This window comes from Corythoichthys intestinalis, chromosome 19, assembly GCF_030265065.1.
Source record: "Corythoichthys intestinalis isolate RoL2023-P3 chromosome 19, ASM3026506v1, whole genome shotgun sequence".
Taxonomy (NCBI): domain Eukaryota; kingdom Metazoa; phylum Chordata; class Actinopteri; order Syngnathiformes; family Syngnathidae; genus Corythoichthys; species Corythoichthys intestinalis.
In genome coordinates this window covers 22,378,961-22,399,824 of record NC_080413.1, presented here as the reverse complement: position 1 = coordinate 22,399,824, position 20,864 = coordinate 22,378,961, and the positions used below count along the sequence as shown (strand labels likewise).

The following is a 20,864-nucleotide window of genomic DNA, read 5'->3' as shown; positions in this document are numbered from 1 at the left end:
ACACTTTCTCCATTCAAAACAACAATAGAGCTGGAGTAACATGACTCATCAAAATCCCTCAAAAAAGACAAATTGGAAATACCGCATCCATCTGCCATCATCACGACATGGGAGGACAACATGTTCATGAAGGCAGATGTGAAAACAAGCCTGTACCACAACAAAGACCGGGTGTTTCTGGTTAAAAAAATTCTAAAGCTAAAATCTTGCGTATGAAACAACTTGTTGTCTTTGATATTGTTATAACAATGATGATTATAATTATGATATTTAATATTATTAACTAGAGGTGGGAATCTTTGGGCACCTGACGATTCTATTACGATTCAGAGGCTACGATTCGATTATAAATCGATTATTGATGACACCCCCTCCGCTATTAGCTGCTAGTGTTTTGTACATTAGTTACAAAAACTGTAAAAAAAAAAAAAAAAAAAAGCCTCGCAAACTTAAATAAACAACTATTTCAGTATCAAGTTAACAGTTAAAAACAATAAATAATATACTCAAATCCTCATTCTGTTTCAGCAGCTTTAAACTACATTAAATTAATTTAATGTTGTGAATCAAACGTTAAAGTTGTTAAAATTGCTCCTATTATTCCATAATTTCCCTTTTGTCTATTTTCGACATGTGAAAGTTTTAAAACTATTTTAAAGATTGATTCAAGTCAATATTTTACTGATTTAGGAGTATGTTAGATAAAAAGTTAATTAGGTTCGCTTGGAAGGTTCACTGCAACAGCCTTGCAGGGAAGTGTACTGCTTTAAGATGGCGGCCGTTTACTAACGCCCACATCTAGCTTTCTGTACATGTGCTACTATCGCCACCGAGTCTATTTTGCATCTAGTCCTATATAAATATGATATCTACCTTAACATTATGTGGACGTACTTTGTAGCATCTGTCGGCAGCAGTCAGGTATGTTGTTCTTTTATCTTGCGGCATGAGTTGAGCTAGAGCCATGAGTTGAGGTGTACTGACAAGCATGATGTTTAGCTACTCTCGCTCCGTTCCTCATTGCGTCCCGTAGACCGCGCGGCGCGCCGAGTTTGTTTTACTTCTGCTTTACTTGACATATTTCAATAATCGGAATTTGGATGTTTGTGAATCGTTCTCGAATCTTCCACGGCCGAATCGCGAATAATCTAAGAATCGGAAATTTCGCACACCTCTATTATTAACTACAAGTACTGTACTGCTTTGGCTGCAACTAGGGCTGTCAAATGTTACGCGTTAACAGGCGGTAATTAATTTTTTAAATTAATCAAGTTAAAATATTTAATGCATTTAACGCATGCGTGGAATGACCCGCTCATGAATTGCCTCAAACTGATTACAATGACGCACTTCAGAGCTATGAGGCAGAGAAAGGTGTCTTGTTTTGTGCTTTTTCTTAACAAAGGTATACCACACGCGACGTGCTGGCACTTTGTTGCTTTATTAGCACATTCAGCTTCAACATTAACACAGCCTACGGCTCTCGGCAGGCCGTAACTCTAACTCACTCCTGCATAATGTGAGTAAACAGCATTGGCGCCGCATGCACTTGAAGGTGCTTCGGATAATTCTATATCAGAACATTACAAAAGGTGAGTGGACACAGGCGTTCATTGGACCGCGCCGTTTATTGGCATAAGCTTTGGCAACTCCTTCGCAACAAACATAAGTATCATTTAGTGAAAGCACAACAAAAATAATATCTCTCAAAATAAAATAATTTTCACAAAAAGAAAAGCGCTTCAATCTGTATTAATGAGGCCCTATTCTCACACAGTGAAACAACAGTGCAAGAGAACTGGCATTCCCAATCAAAATAGCCATGCAACATACACATAAAACGTACTCAGACTTTGGTCAAACGCTCTTCAAACATTTCGTTTAGTTCAACAAATACACTGGATGGCATTATTTATTCACAATATACAAACTCTAAGAGGTCAAGTACGTTGTGAAGCCAGCAATCAAATGACGTGAATTACAATGGATGGACCAGTAAACAGGAAACTACGGTGTCAGTCGAGGGACAAAACACACGATTTGGCTTGATTTCTAAGTTAATTTAAAACTCGGCATTGACACCTTCTGGTGTATTTAGTGTATCTAGTTTATTTTTTGATTGAAAACTTTACAAATTTCATAAAACGAAACATTAAGAGGGGTTTTAATAGAAAATTAGTATAACTTGTACTAACATTAACTTTTAAGATCTACAAGTTTCTCTTGTGGATCCCTTTAACAGAAAGAATCTTAATAATGTTAATGCCATCTTGTGGATTTATTGTTATAATAAACAAATACAGTACTTATGTACAGTATGTTGAATGTATATATCCGTCTTATGTCTTATCTTTCCATTCCAACAATAATTAATGGAAAAATATGGCATACTTTAGAGATGGTTTGAATTGCGATTAATTACGATTAAAGAATTTTTAAGCTGTGATTAACTCGATTAAAAATTGTAATCGTTTGACAGCCCTAGCTGCAACACATGCTATCTGCTGCTAGCCTGTTGCTTATCAGTACGTGTAGGATGGCATGGTATGTAAACGCATAAATGCGAGTGTTACAAGTGTTTTGTTCGTTTGTTTACTGGGGGAAAACGCTGTTAGGCAAGGGAAGACAAATTGATGGGCCTCACAACAACACTAACTGTACGTCGATGGACATATATCGAGACTACATGCGTTCTACCTAGATGATGAAAGGCTCGATTTATGCTCTACCTTCGTTAATATTTTTCTAATAATTTCTATAAATTGTGATTTTATTGACCTGTTTTGCACATGCACCAATCGTTTTAAATAAATAAGGAAATAGAATCATGTTGTCCAAAAGTTTTATTGTGATCAATATCTGCAATAAAAAAGAATGACATACTATTTTTGTTTTTATGTACACACCTTGTGGTATTTCCTTGTAACAACAAAATCCGTGTCAGCCCATCTACATTCGTCATTTCACCTCATTTTGGTCACTCATGTGGCCGGCGTATTAATCTACACCTCACGTCAAAACAGGCTGACAGGTTTCTATAATTTCGCCCATGAATGATCAATAAAGTGATAAAAAAAATATACAATCTTATATGTAGAGCATTAGTTTTAAAGTGCATCCTTAACTTATTGTTTGCAGCTGTCTGCAGATTTAAGGCATATGGCGAGGTATTTCCACACTGGCGCGTTAAAGCTGGACGCTGTTATAAACATTCCACTCGCAACCAATATAGCCGCTTCCAGGAATTCAACCACAGCACAGAAAGTCTCGGAGTCTCATCTACGTCGTGCTGAATCAATTTTGGGAGATTCCGTGGGTTCCTCTGGCTTAATTTTGCAGTTTTTTAAGTTTGTCAACACACTGTGTACTTCAACCTCACTTCATGTTGTTCTGTTTAAACCGGAAGTTCGGAGCAGAAATTATCAAAAATGGCTCTGCCCATGTTTTTCTCAGGAAACTTGTCTATAATCCCAAAAAATCTGGTTAAATTACAAAGCCAATATATAATATTAGTTGTAGAAACACTGTAGATAAAAAGTATGATTTTAAAAATGACTCGCGTTTTTATCTTAGATACTCAAAATCCTAAAAATACTAAAAAACTTGATTTTTGATGGAGAAATTAGAGCTTGGCGACAAATGCTTCACTTTTCCGTAAAATTCAATTTTTCATTTGATTTAGGTTTATATGCCTAAACAAAAATGGCCAATTGAAAATACAGAAAGTGTTAAAATGGAATATTTGACAATATCTTATACACGGTACACACATACAGACTTCATGGCTTATGATTAAAGCGCTATCTGCTGGAAAACAATTTATTCAACTATATTTTCAATTTGTTTGACACTGATCAAACCTCAGATACAGGGAATTTCATACATATGCACTGAGTGAACTTGAGTATGCTTTGCTACATACAACATACGAGACAAAAACAAAGCAACTGGATATGGTTTGGAAGTTCTCGATAGCATCCATGTTTGTCTAATAATATCCCTCTAATGATAGCAAAGGTAAAAAAAGAACAAAGAAGGTGGAACTAATATGTAATCTGCTCTTTCTTCCTGTTCTCCCTTCTCTTTCTCGCTGCCTCACAGCGACGAATCGGCGCAACGCTTTGATTTGCCTTGACCCAATTTCTTGCCTTTAAACATACACTTACGCTTCCACAGCACATTCCGCTGCTCAACACGAGGCTTAACAACCTCCTGGCAAAACATCACATAGGCAAGAGACTCGCACGCGTAAACACAGCGTAACAAACCCTCAAAATTACACATTGCATGTCACATCACAAGAGCAAATAAAAGCTATACAGCAAGTGCGGCCGGCGAAAAAAAGCAACATGTTCTCACAAGCAATTTGTGCTGGATCTAAGAAAAAATGTGACATCGATGTGTGTAATGCTTTACTTTTTTGAGCTACATTTCACAATGGTTAACTTTTCTTTTAATTGCTAATACAGACACCAGCATAGCTGGATGTTTTAGTAGGGTTTGTCATCTGTTAAAATTAGAATATCGCATTAAAACCTCTTACGGCAACGAAGAGTTGTTCTAAAAATGAACTGTTTTTATACTGACCACACAGTAAATTTGAAATATTATGACTTAAAACACTCAAACTAAAGAAACATGAACAACATTCCTATTGTGATAAATAACTGTTTGAAGTTGCCTGTAAATGATATTATGACAGCATTTTTCCCCTTTAAGCGCTAAGTTAGACAATTGTGACAAGCATCATTGCTGACTAACAAGCAAGAGCTACAAATATGGTGTCTCATGTAGTTACTATTTTGCACCAAAAAATGGCAGATATCTGCCGTCTATTGGTGTAAATGGTGCAAAGTACCGGTAGTACCTACAAGAGGCACCATACTACTTTGCATCTATTGGTGCAAATGTTGCAAAGTAGCAGAGCTGGGAAGTAATGCGTTACATGTACTCAGTTACATTTACTTGAGTAACTTTTTGAGAAAAAAATAGCTATTAGCTATTAAGTATAGCTTTTAGCTATACTTTTTACTTTTGATTGAGTAGATTTGTGAAGAAAAAACTCTATTCTTGCTCCGCTACTTTGGGCTACACAAGAGTCGTTATATTTTTCCTCTTTATTCTACATATTATATATATATATATATATATATATATATATATATATTTTTTTTTTTTGCCACCGATGCCAAGAGTAGAGACGTGCGTGGTGTATTACCGGGGTAGTTCTATCTGAGACGTCGCAACAATAATCACATGAGTCGATTATAACAATCAGACGCAAGCTTGTTGTTCTATCAAACTGTTAGCTCCTTTAAATCAGGGCTAAAAACGCTTTTGTTTAGCACTGCATATCCATAACTGTCTATATATTTCAATCTACCTGCCTTCTATTCCTCTTGTGCTTATCTCCATTGCTGATTTCAATGATTATTAGTAGTAGTAGTTTTTGCTTTATTTTTATTTTTGTTTTATTTTTATTTATTTATTTTTATTCTGTGATTAAATGCGATCTTTTGTCTTGGTTTTTACGTTGTGTTGATTTAAATGTGATTTCTATGGTCTTCATGTAAAGCACTTTGAATTGCCTTGTGTTGAATTGTGCTATATAAATAAATTTGCCTTGCCTTGCCTTGCCTTGCCTATCTTCACCCACCAGTCCCACTAGTGGCCGAAAATGTAATTGCATGTAATTGTCTTTCCAGTATATGAATTTAAAATTAAGACTTTGCCGGTAAAATGTTGTCTATAAAAATTGTGAAGCGGCAAAACATACAACAAAAATGAATGAACTGAACATAAACATTTTTTTTAAAAAATAACGGGTCAAAATTAATTTTCAAACCGATCATGTGACTAGCACCTTGGAGACGGTCATTTGCTTTGTTTAACCAAAACCACCTGAGGACAGAAGAAACAAAATAGATAAACCATATTGGCCCGAATATAAGAGTACACGTTTTTTGCATTGAAATAAGACTGAAAACGTGGGGGTCGTCTTACAGTATATTTGCAATTTAGACGTTATACCAATTCACGACGCTAGATGGCACCAGATATCATTGAAGCAATGTTCTGTCACGACAGATCTCAGCTGCTCTCAAGTTTAACCAGTTTGCATTATTTTTTTGCAATGTTTTTCCTTATTCAGATTTGTTTCAAGACAGTTACAGTTTGACTTCACTTTGATGGTTAATGCAGTTATTGCAATTTTGTTGTTTTATCACAATAGATTGGTTTATTTACATTTCAAAAACCAGAAGCCATTCATTTACGAATGTGATTGCACTTTAGTTTACATATTTAAATATTCAGATATTAAGATTTGAATGAGGCAAAATAACATGCTTTTCCTCTCAAACATATTGTTATATTTTTTTGTTTCAGATGTACTGTAATTATTTTCTGTATAAAAAATAATTTGGTGTTCAAAAAATCTATTTTCAAACTCGAGTCTTGAAAAAGAGGGGGTCGTCTTTTAATCAGGGCCGTCTTATATTCGGGCCAATACAGTACGTAATTTTTTTCAAACCTAAGGTTTCAAAAGTGACAACAACTACTGAGCGAGAACCAAGGATTTAAGATGTGGATCCTGAAACGCCGGAGAGCACTGTCTAAATGGTAAGCGGAGTTTCAGTTTGTCCCACTAAAGATGCTAATTGTACAACAGAGCCACAATCGGGCGTACCATATTCAATGGACGACGTCCTTGGCCAAAAGCAAAGCTGTCCTGAGCAGCCTGATTTAGAATTCCCCTAAAAATGATGGCAAACAAAAAATGGTCATTTTCAATGTATGATTATAAATATTCCTTACTGGAATATTCAGTGATGCCATCTCCTGTTTTGCCTGCCACCATTTTCAAACTCACTACGGTTAGGATTCGTTTCGCAAGGGTTTGAGTGACTAGAAAAACTTGGCATTAAATTGGATATCCATGCAAAAATCGGCGTCTACTTCTCCACAGAAAATTGTGCGCGCTCACACACGCACGCACTCCCCCACACACATAGCTGGGATGCCTGTATTTACGATCATGGGCTACGCTACTAACTGAAGTTGTAAGTTAATTTTATTGCTGACACCGCGTTCCAGGGTCATCAACATGTTTTTCCCTCCATGCAACAAAAGTCAAACTCCGCCTATGCTGCGTGACATCATCACCCAAAATTAATATCTCAATATCTCAAAAAATGATAGCAGCAGAAATGAAAACATTTACGGCACAAACGAAGCATAAACAACTGACACAATTTTTAGTCATTTTTAATCAAAATGAAGGGCTGGTTGACCTTAGATTGACCTATATAAGAATTGCAAATATCTAAAAAACGACTGCAGCTCAAACAAAACATTTTACAGCACAAACGATTGACATAATTTTTATATAAATTTGCGTCTGATGGCAGCTGGGCAACTTCGCGGAGGTAGATGACGGTCATCGTTAAGTGTAGCCTCCAGCACCACAGTTAAAAACCGAGGAGTTTTATTCGACCCTGACTTATTGTTTAAAGTTCACATTAAACAAACCTGCAGAACGGCCTTCTTTCACCTTGCGCAACATAGCCAAAATTAGAAATATTTTATCTAAAAGCGATGCAGAAAATTAATTCACGCGTTCGTTACATCGAGATTGGATTACTATAACTCCCTACTTGCAGCTTGTCCTAAAAGTTCTCTAAAAGGTATTCAGCTTGTCCAAAACGCAGCAGCAAGACTTTTAACAGGAACCAATAGAAGAGAGCACATCACCCCTGTGCTCCAGGCCCTTCACTGGCTTCCAGTCGAGTTTAGAATTAAATTTAAAATCCTCCTTCTTACATTTAAGACCATTAATGGGTTGGGGCCATCTTATCTCACCGATGCTCTGGTTCCATACCGCCCCAGCAGAACACTCCGCTCTCAGAATGCAGGCCTACTGGTAGTTCCCAGGGTTTCTAAAAGTACTGTCGGAGCTAGAGCCTTTAGCCACCAAGCCCCTGTTTTATGGAATCAGCTTCTAGCTAATATTAAAGAAGCCGAGACAGTCTGCACATTTAAGATTAGATTGAAAACATTCCTATTCAACAAAGCTTATGGTCAGGCTAGTTGAAGTCGGAGTAGACTCAAAGTTTAGTCTAAGCTGCACTAGAAGCTATAAAGCTGGGGGAAGTACAGCCACTGAGTTCTATCTCCTTTTTCTCACTCTACCTACCACTTATCTTACTTTATTTTTCTATTTTCCAATGTTAATATCTAGTTAACTAGTCTCTTCATCACTAGTCACCCGGTGTCCCCTTTCCCCCCTCCCCACTGGGGAGGGGCTATTTTTCAGCTGCAGCCTCCTGACTTTCCGGACCCCGCGCTGGATGGACGTCCTCGTTGCTACCCCCGTCCCATCTGGCTAGATGGACCGCTTCTTGTTCCTTTACTCCACCGCATCTTTACGGACTGTAACTTCGCCTGCTAATTCCCATTAGCGGTCCTGGGGCTTCCTGTCTATCCGTCCTGGGAGTGGATCTCTCCTGACTGTGGTACTCCCCAAGGTTTCTCATTTTTCTCCCGAAGACTCTGGAGTTTTTGGAGTTTTTCCTTGCCGACATGGAGAGTCTAAGGATGGGGGAAACCCAGGACTTGAATTTATTTATTCATCTTTGTTGCTTCATTTGCTGTTTCTGATTGTGTATCATATTGCCTCTGCAAAGCCTTTGAGACAACATTGTTGTGATCCAGGGCTATACAAATAAAATTGAATTGGTGTAAATCGTGCAAAGAAGTCACTACATGAGGCACCGTATTTGAAGCTCTGGCTTGTTAGTCAGCAATGTTGCTTGTCGCAAGGTTCGGTCTTTTGTGCTTAAAGTGTTAAGCCGAGAACAAACTAAAGAATATTTAGCAATAAATTCTTTGGGAAACAGATATGAATTTCCTAAGAATGAATAATCAAGTAAGCCTTTAACTATACCCAACATTTCGAGTATTTTGCAACTTTTCATTACTCAACTTTCGTGAAAACAGGCCGTGTAGCGATGGGACACACAGATGAGTGACAGTGACTCTGAAGTGGCAACATTGGCACTCACTTGATCTTAGGATATTCTCTTTGCTGCTGCATCGTGACTGCACCTAGAGATTGAATGGGGAAATGGGGGGGGGGGGGGCATAGAGGACACAATGACAGAAAGAGAGAGCAGTGGAAATTGGAGATAAACAGTAGTGCTAGTTTGAGGTGACAAAGTGTCATGTCACAATACACTGTGCCCTTTGTCCAGCCTGTTGGGAGACGACTGCATCTCCATCATGATCACAGGCTTACTGCAGCGCTTACAATGCGCCACATCATTAATCTTTATCCTTGTTGATAAACGTGCTCACAATATGTGACGCTACTATCATGTTGCACTTAAAAGAATACAAGGACAAAGGCAGCAGCATACAGTGACATTAAGAGACATTCATTACAAGTGTGCTATTGTGTGACATCAAATGTAGTGTTCAGTTCCGATTGAGACTTGTTTTGCTTTACAATGCATATGATGGGGAGGAGAGAAGCGTAGGTTACGACTTAAAAAAAAAAAATAGATGCTTGTTTATTGTAAAGTAGCAACCAAGACGTGAAATCATTTTGATGGTGCAAATTATATTTAAAAAAAAAAATCAAAATAAGCCTCAGTAAAAATAGAAAATAAAAAATTAATGTTCGAAATGAAATACCGTATTTCCTCAAATAGTGGCCATCCCCCAAATACAATAAAATTTGATTTTTCAGGTTCAAATGTGTCTATTTTTCAAATTCAAGTTCAGCTTTGTGTTTAACTAAACAGGTCCAGATCGACTTAGTAAATTTGTTGGGTAAATACTGTAGATGTGACCGAAAATTTGGCGCCAAAAATCACTATAATTGCATTTCCGGTTTTCGGATAAAAGACCGAAAGTTTACCACAGAAAAATGTAAGAACTGCAGGCCTCTTGTGATGACGTAATCATACACTGCTACAAAGCAACACGCTTTCTGATGCTGCCTCGCTAATACTAATGGCTCACGGCTGTCTGCAGTTTAGAAGTATTTTGAGATATCAAAAAAAATATATGGCGGAAAAGACAGACAAGATTGAAAAAGCAGTTTCTGCTCTTGCACTCCTCTTTAAAAGAAACTGCTGTATTTTCCAAGCCAAAAAAACTGTTGTGTTTAATAGAACAATATGTCTATATGCTGCCATAGCAGATTCATGGCGCATTAAGCCCCCGAACTATTTTTAATTTGTCCGTTTTACCCTGAAAACCCCCGTTTACAGACGTCGCGCAACCGCTTTTGTTTCAACCCAGCCATAAAACGAAGGTAATTCATTATATTTGTTATTCAAAACGTCGGTCGCTTTTAGCTTTGAATCATTATTTGATGTCTCATATTTCGTTTAAAAAAAAAAAACGACAAATAATTTATACACTCACATTTTTTAAACTTTTAAACAAATTATGTCACAATGAAATAAATGGCGTCTGTAAAAAAGTAACGGATATCGACCTCATAACTATCGCATAATTGTATTTTTTTTTTGTTACTGTTGCACTTTCTCGGATATGTTAGATGATAAATAATCGATCCAAACATAAAAAAAAATTTGAAAAAAAAGTTTAAAAGGGTAAATACATGAAAAAGAAAATGTCGACCACTCCTTGATGTCTGCGATTTCTGCAGCGCGACCCTTGCTATATTACTATACTATATTATTCAGCCATTAAAATCCCCCAAAAATCCAGCTGTGGCCATTCACAGCTGTGTCATGACACTCAGTGATACATGCTACATGGAGTTTTTGGATCAAAACAAGGTAAGTACGCGATAATATCTCATTAAAGTCATGGAGTCTATAATTCTGCTCTCGCGTGCTCTCACCTCCAGATAGGGTTTTGCTGTTTAAAATTTCTCTTAAAAATGCCCTCCTGTTCAAAATGTTTCTTCACCCAGAAAATTGAGATTTTAAGCTTTCCAATGATGTATCACACATGCGTATCGGACAATTTTGAAAGTTGGCTAAATTGGGGGTCTCAGAGCAGAACTTCAAGTCACCTGAGTGTTTTCTGCCATATGAATGATGAAATTAAGGAAAATAAAATAAAATTTGCTTCAACACTGCTACACGCGCTTTCTGAAGTTGCTTTCCATTGATCCGCGTCACATCGAATACAATGCATCTGAGCCCGTGTTTCAGTAGTTTGGAGTTTAATCAAGCGAACAGTATATTATTATTATTATTATTTATTTATTTATTCATTATTATTTATTTATTTTTATTTACTTTTATTTTTTTAATGTATTTTTTAAATTTAAAAAAAAAAAAAAAAAAAAAAACGCGAACAGTATATTAAATGGTATTTAAATGCATACATGTGTGTTTGCTGTGGTTTAATACAATACGTTTATGGCATGACCACTTCCTGTTTTTGTCACGAAATATTAAATGTGATGGCTCACTTTCTTATTTTCCCCCCTTCTGTCATTGTTTGCATGCTATCCTCATTAAAATATGAAAACTAGGGCTGTCAAAATTATCGCGTTAACGGGCGGTAATTAATTTTTTAAATTAATCACTTTAAAATATTTGACGCAATTAACGCATATGCCCCACTCAAACAGATTGAAATGACAGCACAGTGCAATGCCAACTTGTTACTTGTGTTTTTGGGAGTTTTGTCGCCCTCTGCTGGCACTTGGGTGCCACTGATTTTATGGGTTTAAGCACCCATGAGCATTGTGTAATTATTGACATCAACAATGGCGGGCTACTAGTTTATTTTCTGACTGAAAATTTTACAAATTTTATTAAAACAAACTTGTACTAACATTTATCTTTTAAGAACTACAAGTCTTTCTATCCATGGATCGCTTCAACAGAATGTTAATAATGTTAATGCCATCTTGTTGATTTATTGTTATAAAAAACAAATACAGTACTTGTGTACCGTATGTTGAATGTACTGTATATATCCATCTTGTGTCTTATCTTTCCATTCCAACAATAATTTGCAAAAAAATATGGCATATTTTATAGATGGTTTGAATTGCGATTAATTACGATGAATCAATTTTTAACCTGTAACTAACTCGATTAAAAATTTTAATCATTTGACGGCCCAAATGAAAACCTATAAATGTTTGAGGTGTTTTAGTTAAGGCAGACACTGTGTTTTATCATCTGTGTGGTTTTGACAAAGATCAGATCACATTTGAAGGTTGATTTTATGCAGAAATGTGAGAAATTCCAAAAGGTTCAGATACTATTTCATACCACTGTAATAATCCTTTGTAATTTCATTGAAATTCCACTTTCTTGTGATATAAAACTCATTCGAACATTGACAATGGAAACTGTTCAAATATAAATGCTCGCAGCCACTATTTGCAGATATATGGTAACTATGAATTAATAGTGTCAGTGCTTCTAGTTTGTAGGCGCAGTAAGAATGATTAACAAATTTTAAAAATAATAATAATGAATAAAAATGAAGAAACTTACCATTCGAAATAAGATTTCTTTTTTCAATGATACAATTCCACAAGGTTACAATAATTATACCTACATAACCATGCTTCCATCTGCCACAGAGCCCCTATCGTCATATATTTTCCAAGTACTGTAAACACTCAAATGAAATGTCATCTTATTGATAGTTATTTGCGATTAGTATATAGGACAAGATTTTTATATAGTGGGTATTAATGGCTATTGTCTCGTGTCGTCCCCATTTGTAATTCACAACAATAACAGACATGTAAAATGTAGAATGCTAAACATGAATTATAAAGGACAACTAAATTCTTATTATTTGTTATACATCAAATTTTGCACCAATTCGACCTTGTGAGACACTTACCAGTATTGCATTGCTTTTAGCATGTTTAACTGTCATCCTCTTGCCACACATTGGCTCTCATTGTCTGCTAATACAGATTTTTCACTTATGCAAAACCTCCCTGGAGTGACATCAACTGTATGAGTCAGACAGTGAAGTGTGTGGTGTGTTTGTTTTACTAAAGCAACCCTTTACCTCTCCTCCCCTCCCTCGCCGCCATCATACTAGGCACCAAACAGCCAAGGTGAGTGGGCGGGAGGATGGCTGGGATGAAGGATGAGAGGTCATGGATAGACACAGACACGTTGTAGGACGTGTCAGGTGATGGGATGAGCAGGACGTGGCCCTACAACTCTAGACTAGAGTTGAATAAATAAAGGAACATAAACAGGAAGCACAGACTGGACAGACTTGGCTAAACTACAGAGCCGAGACATTGCAGTAAGAAGTGAAAAGAAGAATAAACAAAGACTACTGGAGCGGCCTGATGACATCTACTTGACAGACATCTAACACACCAGACATTGCTAGTGAAAGCAGACTCATGTTAACCGCGGAGACAGATGGACAAAGCGAACAAAGGGACAGACAGACAGGCAGACAGACTTTGCGTGGTAAGAAAAGAAGAAGCATAGGCAGAATGGGAACGAAGGGAGCAGGGATGGTGCAGAACAACAGAGGGTAAATAAAAAAGAAGGGCTAGAGAGAGAAAGAGAGAAAGAGAAAAAAAAAGGGGGGCACAGAGCGGGGCGTTTGTTTTGCACGCTCCTCGCAGGAGGGTGAGGCAAAGGGCAGCGGGGCGGGTGGGGGCGGGATAGTTACTCGAGAGCTGAAGGTCCTCCTGCGATCATCTTTAAGCCCCTCCAACCTACACTGGAGCTAGTGGAGATAAAGCATCGAATCACAGGCATCAGTGCATCGGTCCCGGCAACCACAACACCACACACACAGACACACAACCCCCCACACACAAACAGACGGGACAGCCCAAAAGCAGGAGCAACAAAGGTGAAGGAGTGAAGGTAAGAAGGAGAAAGGAAGAACAGGTTTTACCAGGTGGCTTGACTGCATATTTGGGGTGCTTCTTGTAACAATTACATTGGTGTTTTAAGATAATTCATTGATACTTCATTAATTAAACACCCTAAATCTGTTAGTGAGTGAAATTTAATTCAATTTAATCCAGTAAATCCCATTCTGTATAACCAAACATAATCTAAGGCTATTTGTATTTTGGTAAATGAGACTAATAATGGTATTTCAGCTCAACTATTTTTCAAATGAATTGAATGAAAACCCGAGATTAGTATATTGCATTATGCCAAAATAACAACTGAAATTTCCATGCACCAATTGAATGGAACTATTAAAATTATATTTTCCATGATTTTTTTAGATGTACCTTTAATTATGCAAGTTCAAATAATACCAGTTCAAAAGACCAGTATACCATTACATCATTATTTTCTACCCTATTACAGCAGAAAGTAACATCTTAACGCAGGAGTGTCCAAACTTTTTGCAAAGGGGGCCAGATTTGGTGTGGTAAAAATGTGGGAGGCCGACCTTGGCTGACGTCCTTTATGTAGAACAATATATTTAAGCAAATTGTAGCTAGCCATTCTGTGTGTCATATTTGCTTTATTATTTTTTTAATCAATAATGTCAACAATCTCGCAACTAGCCTTTGTAGCGTTCTCTTTTGACTCTCTGTGAAATTAAACTAGCTTCAAGTTGCTTCAATTTCTCGCTACGTATCTTCCCTGTAATCTTGTCGTACATGTCAGCGTGTCTTGTTTGGTAATATCGCCTGACATTGAAATCTTTAAAAACAGCGACTGTCTTTTTGCAAATGAGGCAGACAGTTGTTGCGTATTTTAGCGAAGAATAGTCCGATTTCCACCTATCCTTGACGCGTCAGCCATCGCAGTCAACTTTTTTTTTTTTGTTGATTGTCGCCATTTTAGAAAATTGGGAGTAAAGGGTCACACGGGGTAATGTTGCTTAGACTGCTGCTGCATTTTACTGGGTAAATGAGGAGCAGCGTTAGTGTGTAAGATACTTCATATGCTGGTAGCAGTACTGCTGACCAATTTATTAAGTCTGTGTGTGGGCCAGACGTTACTGATTTTATGACAGAGGCTGGGAGCCGGATAAAAATTGACCACGGGCCGCATTTGGCCCCGGGCCGGACTTTGGACATGTCTGTCTTAACGTGACAATATTTTAATGTTGAAATAAAACTGCTGGCTCACACAGATGCACATGGATGGGATGCAAATGCAATATTCTGCCATGTTTTGCTAAAGTAAATCTTGCGCTCTTTTTTTAATTTATTTATTACTATTTATAAGTTTTTGCAATAAGTGCACTTTCCAGGTTACTAATGATCCACAATGAGTTCGTTTACACAGTGGCATCAGAATGGCGACAAGGCATACTTATGTACTGGCATGCTTACTTTATTTTATTGCTTTATATTTATGGATAAGAAGTGTTATAAATACATATTGGCTATATTTATGACTAGAGCTGCAACCATTAATCGATTAAATAGAGTAATTCAATTTGAAAAAAAAAAAAAAAAAAACATTAGATTTTTTGCTGCTTCAAAAATTCGTTCAGTTCAGAGGTTGGCAACCCGTGTTTTAAGAGCCGCATGCAGCTCTTTAGCGCTACCCTAGTGGCTCCCTGGAGCATTTTCAAAAATGTTTAAAAATAGAAAAACATGGGGAAGTAAAATATATTTTTTGTTTTGATTTGGTTCCCGTAGGAGAAAAAAAATGATACAAATATTCTTAATGTTTTCCAATGCTGTAAAAATGTGTAGAAAAATATTAAATTTCAACATTTCTGTCAACGAAGATTTGCGTCATAGCCTGTGACGCATCTTCATATCAGCAGGGCAGGATACCAGGCAGGTGGCTATTGTAAACAAATCGGCGGCCGTGAAGAAAAAGAGCGGGCCAAATTAGAAAAATAACTGAAGAGAACAGAGGATTCACTGTTTCTCGGACCGAAACATTTGCATTGATTGCCAATGCGGAAGGATTGCCTGAATGTTTACTCTATGGCGAGAAGTTGTCAGTGAGAGAAAAATTGCGATTTCATTACTTCTGAAGAACTTAGAGGAGCGCAAAAATAGATTTAAGAAGTGGATTGCATCACCAAACTCCACCACAACTGCAAGTTTTGTTGCAACCCGGGAGATAATAAAGCGTGGAAAACAGTTCACAGATGGTGAGTACATGAAGGAGGCATTCATTAACATATCAGAACAAGAACACCTATTTGCAGACTTCAAAAACAAAACTAAGATAATACAGAAAATCAAAGATATGCCCAGATAAGGGGCATGTTATGCACTTTCCATTTTGTTGTTTTCCGAAACGTCAAAATAAAAATGACATCAAAAACTGGATTTCTTTATTGCATTTCTTTGATTTCATAAAAGCAATTAAACAATTAGTTAATATTGTAATGAAGTTAAACTTGAGGGGGCATCATACAACAGAGTAGTCACATGATGCGTTGCATGCACTGCAGGGAGAATTAACATTAAAACGTGAAGGCTCATAAAGTATTTTTAGCCAACTTGGCCATTTTGACAGTAGGCTAATACAGATACATACAGCATGTGTTGCCTTCATTATAAGGCTTATGTAAGGCTTTTAATTTTTTGCGGTTCCAGACATATTTGTTTTTGTTTTTTTGGTCCAATATGGCTCTTTCAACATTTTATGTTGCCGACCCCTGGTTTAGTTCGAGTGGGGTTGTAAAGGTTGGTCTTGAAAGTGTTGCATTTAGTTTTATTGCTTTGGGAGAATACACTGCCCTTTGTTGGAAACTTTGAAAATGACATAACTTGTCTAAAATAGCAGAATCCAACTGCCTCCTGTTAAGGCCAACATAACATTATGTATTTGTAATTTAGTTTAGTGGCCCTTTTACATTTTTTTGTGGGAATATGTGATTTGAACGATTTGGTAAGAGAATTAAAACAAAAAGAGTTAGCATTTTATAGCATTTAAGATAGCAGACTTTTACTATACAAGTTTAATTTGAGCTAATAAAATTACATATCAATTTCCCTACTTCAACATTTGAACTCCTTTTTTGTTCTTTTGTATTACTTATATCCTCATATATTTTTATACCATTTAATGTTAAACTCAGGTATTTGAATTTATTTTTCAATTAATGTATTTCCATGTGCATTCATAGCGCTTGTGAAAAGAAAGTACAATTTTTTATGGTTTGATGAAACACTAAGGTATTTTATTTTGTATTCGCATTTAATGCTCTTTTGAAAGTGCAATCTTGGCGCCAGTGGATGTGCAGGTCAACATTAATGTTATTGCAAGCATAAACACTTGTTTCTTTGTTTTATGTCTTCTAAAATGATTTTGCAATGCATTAAAACGTTGGTATCCGATTACTCGATTAATCAAACCAATTCGTCGATTACAATAATCATTTACTTAAATCATTAATAGCTGTGGTCCTGTTTATGACTACTGATGCTTTAGGGTTCATTTGAAATAAACCACACTGAACAAATTTAGGGTTTTTTCACCTCTCACCTCTTGTTGATTAAACAAAAAAATTTTTTTCAAACAATGACGCTTTTACATTAACCACGAATGTTTTAGTATCATATGACATTCAAATGAATTAAATGACGGCTACAATAGCTTTGCAAAATATATAGTTTCTGTTACTGATACTTAGTTAACAATTTCCTTGGTTTTTACTTTCTGTGTTTTGCTAAAGAAAATTTTAGCCAAACCACCGAAGCAGAACCCGGAAAGACAGGGGGAGATGGAAGGAGGATTTAAGAGTGCTAAAAACATTAAAAGCAACACACAGATCAAAAGAAGAAGCACGCATGAAAACTAATGGTCGACAGCTAAAGACATAATCACACAACCTACGGTGACAAAACGCAGACATTTTTATCGGAAACAGACTCACTACAAGAGCTAGTCTAGCAAACGATTTCATGCATTCCGCATGATATCATAAAGTCAATACTGTAGCCGGACTACGACAACAAACCTCAATACACGTGTTGTGTGATGAGACAAAAGAGGCAAAAGAAAAGCTCTTTAGAAAAGACTACAAAATCAGAGAAACGTGAAAAGGGGGAAGACTGCGTATGAAAATGAACACAGTGGTCGAATATGGGCTGTTGTTGTGAGGATGTGATGCTGGACATAAATAGAAGAGAAGTTCCTAATTTACCCTGCAGTCCCCCCTGAAATCTACCATACAGTTCAATAAAGTGTCAGAAGAGATCGTGGAGATGCAAATGTGAGCACGCACGCATCATGCACACACACAAAAACGTTGACAAGTGAGCAAAATAGGATTCAAAATCAGTAGAAGCGGCTGATTTATATACGAGCACTTGACAATATCGGGCCTTTCAACCTGTATTCATGGGATGCTGCAGTGTACTTGTAATACTGATGCACACACGCATGCATGCACACAAACACTAATCCCTCAACATGCCAACCTCAATCATGGCTGCAGAAAGAGACCAACGGTGGCTAAAGACTTTGGACCTATAATACCGGGCCCCATTAACTATTCCTTTTAATGTGATTCAAGGGCCCCTCAGATTTGCCCTTTACAGCCTCCTTGTAGAATACAAAACAGCCATCGCGGCCAGGTCAGCGAGACCCGGGTGGCGAGGCTCCACAGGAAATCGATGGCGCTAATAACCATCCGAGTGAGGAGACGCTGCAGGAAATGATGAGATGTAACCGGCGCGGTGCTAAGCTCAGCACAAAATTAAAGGGGCTGTCGAACAAATTATGCAAAAAAGAAGGGGGATTTATCTGTTTGCTTGCGAGGAAGCGAAGGCCTGCGTATGACAATTCAGGAAGTGCTCTTTTAAAGCGGCCTCGCCTCAAGAGACAGCGGGAAAGAGAGGGACTCAGCGATGGAGGACAAAACGTGTCTGCATTTTACAATCTGTAGCCAAGTTGTCCTCCCTGGGGAACGGAGGCAACAGCCCGGAAGGGGAGACAACTCAAATTAAACTATAGGACAGAAGAGATACTTGATGCACGCATCATCTGAAGAACAGGACGCCAACCAAATGGTGATGAGCGATGACTGAAAGAAAATGAGTAAAATACACTATGTGGACAAAATCCTGCTTTGCAACTTTACACTACTTATGAGTAGTAGCTCATACACACCTCTGTTTGGAGTTTTTATTTTATTACTTGCAGGAAGCCTACCACAGGGAACCCTGAAAGTCCCCATGAAGGATTATTTCAGAGGACATAGTGAAAAAATAGACCTCTGCTAGAAAACTAGAAATTGTGGAGTATAATATTGTATTGCTTCAAGCTAAGGAATAGCAACGAGCTAAGTTAACGTAATCAAAGCGTGCATCCTCGTTGAGGTAAATCGGTGTTTGTTTGGTTTTTTTTGTTACCCATGTGCTCAACTTTGAAACACAGTAAATATTTGAAATTACTTTTGAAAAGTTTGGCTGCTGTACCGCTTATGTTTCACACTTCAGCCCAACAGAACTGGTTTGACAGTTGTATTTATCAAAAACAGTGAGTCATGTTCAAAAAATTAAAAATTACATTAGTTACGGCCGAGTTATGCTTCCACGTCAGACCTGCGCCGTCAAGGAAGACCCGATTTACAACCCTGCGCCGTAGCATGACACGCTCCTATTGATTTTTCAAACCCTAGCGTCACGTCAACGCATTTGACGTGGCGGAAATGGACTGGGATTGGGCCGCTCAGACTCGTTTGCTGTTCAGCGCGAAATCACCGCCGTTGTAAAACATTATTTTTCTACACGCATAAATGGACCAAGCCAACGGGAGTATCATCAAAGAGCAAGTCTTGTCAAGACATCATAAAGATTGCCAAATGGCAAGGTCAGCGATTGAATAAAAAAAATGGAAGAACCACCGAGACGTGTGTGTTCGGAATCGAATGGACACACGAAGCGGTCAGCCAAAAACTGCCACCTTTTAATCACTTTATGTCGTATTTTTGGTTGGTGCACTTTATCATTTATTGAGTACATATGTTTGCTGTGAGTCTGTGACTTATTTACGTGTCACACTTCAAGTATATAAAGAATAAAGCACCGGTTTGGTGTCAAAAGAGTTGTTTTGATGTTTCATTTTCAACAACAGACAGTTCAAACATGATACATCATCACTGATTGAGAGTGCTTCGGTGCTTTTATCACAACGTTAACATCAAGGCTTCCAATGCAGTTTGGGAAGTTCCATAGAAGCCAGAAATCTGCTATGGCTTCCCATTGGCTGGTTGTAGAACACTTCAAACATGGCTTTGCAGACCCTGGACAAAACACTGGATGCAGTGCTCGACGCCAGTTTGAAGCTAGCCGCCACAGCTAGCTGGTTTTCACCCGAGCCTAGAACTCTCTATACGGCATCTAAAGTTGGATAGACCACCTCGAAACCGTCTTCTGCGTCGCCTGCGCCTCAACATTTGTATGATCAACATTTATTCAATGTTGATAAGCTAAAGATCCACATTCAAGCGTTCTATCTTGCATTGTTTATTTTTTCTCCGTTAAACTAGACAAGAGGAAGTCAACAAGCATGCCTCAAAACCATACAAACATAAGGCAACACCCCTCTAGTGGCTTGGCGGTGAATTACAGAGCAACGCGTCACTTGGCCGGAGAACCATCCAATGTCGAATGACGCCGTAGTCGCTGCACCGTCACCGCAACGCGGGAGCATAACTCAGGCTTTAGTCTGAAAACCTGTACTGTTTTTCAGCAAGTTCTGTAAGGACATGTTTAGATGAATTAGGTGTGGAACGATATAAAAGCCCTGACTCTCAAAAAGGCATGTGGCGATTACCGGTTTCAAGGTATACCGTGGTATGAAAACGTCAAGGATTCAAAACGGAAAAAATGATCCATCATCCATCCCTAATGCATGGAGAAATCCCTCGCTTGCAGCTGTTAGGCTCAACCCTCCTTCACCGGTTGTTTCTCAGTGTCAATGAGT

General features: G+C 37.7%; 1 protein-coding gene across 8 annotated transcripts in view; it reads right to left on the bottom strand.

Moving 5' to 3' along the window:
- Positions 1 to 20,864, bottom strand: part of gphnb (gephyrin b) — a 213,056-nt gene that overhangs the window by 33,143 nt on the left and 159,049 nt on the right. For 6 of the 8 annotated variants that reach the window (XM_057822148.1, XM_057822150.1, XM_057822151.1 and 3 more), the window contains exons 11-12: positions 13,657 to 13,713; positions 9,063 to 9,105 (exon numbers count right to left, since the gene is read on the bottom strand). In XM_057822148.1, coding sequence (XP_057678131.1) covers positions 9,063 to 9,105; positions 13,657 to 13,713 — 100 coding nt within the window. The remainder of the gene's footprint in view (positions 1 to 9,062; positions 9,106 to 13,656; positions 13,714 to 20,864) is intronic. The other 2 variants (XM_057822153.1, XM_057822152.1) reach the window with 1 other exon arrangement.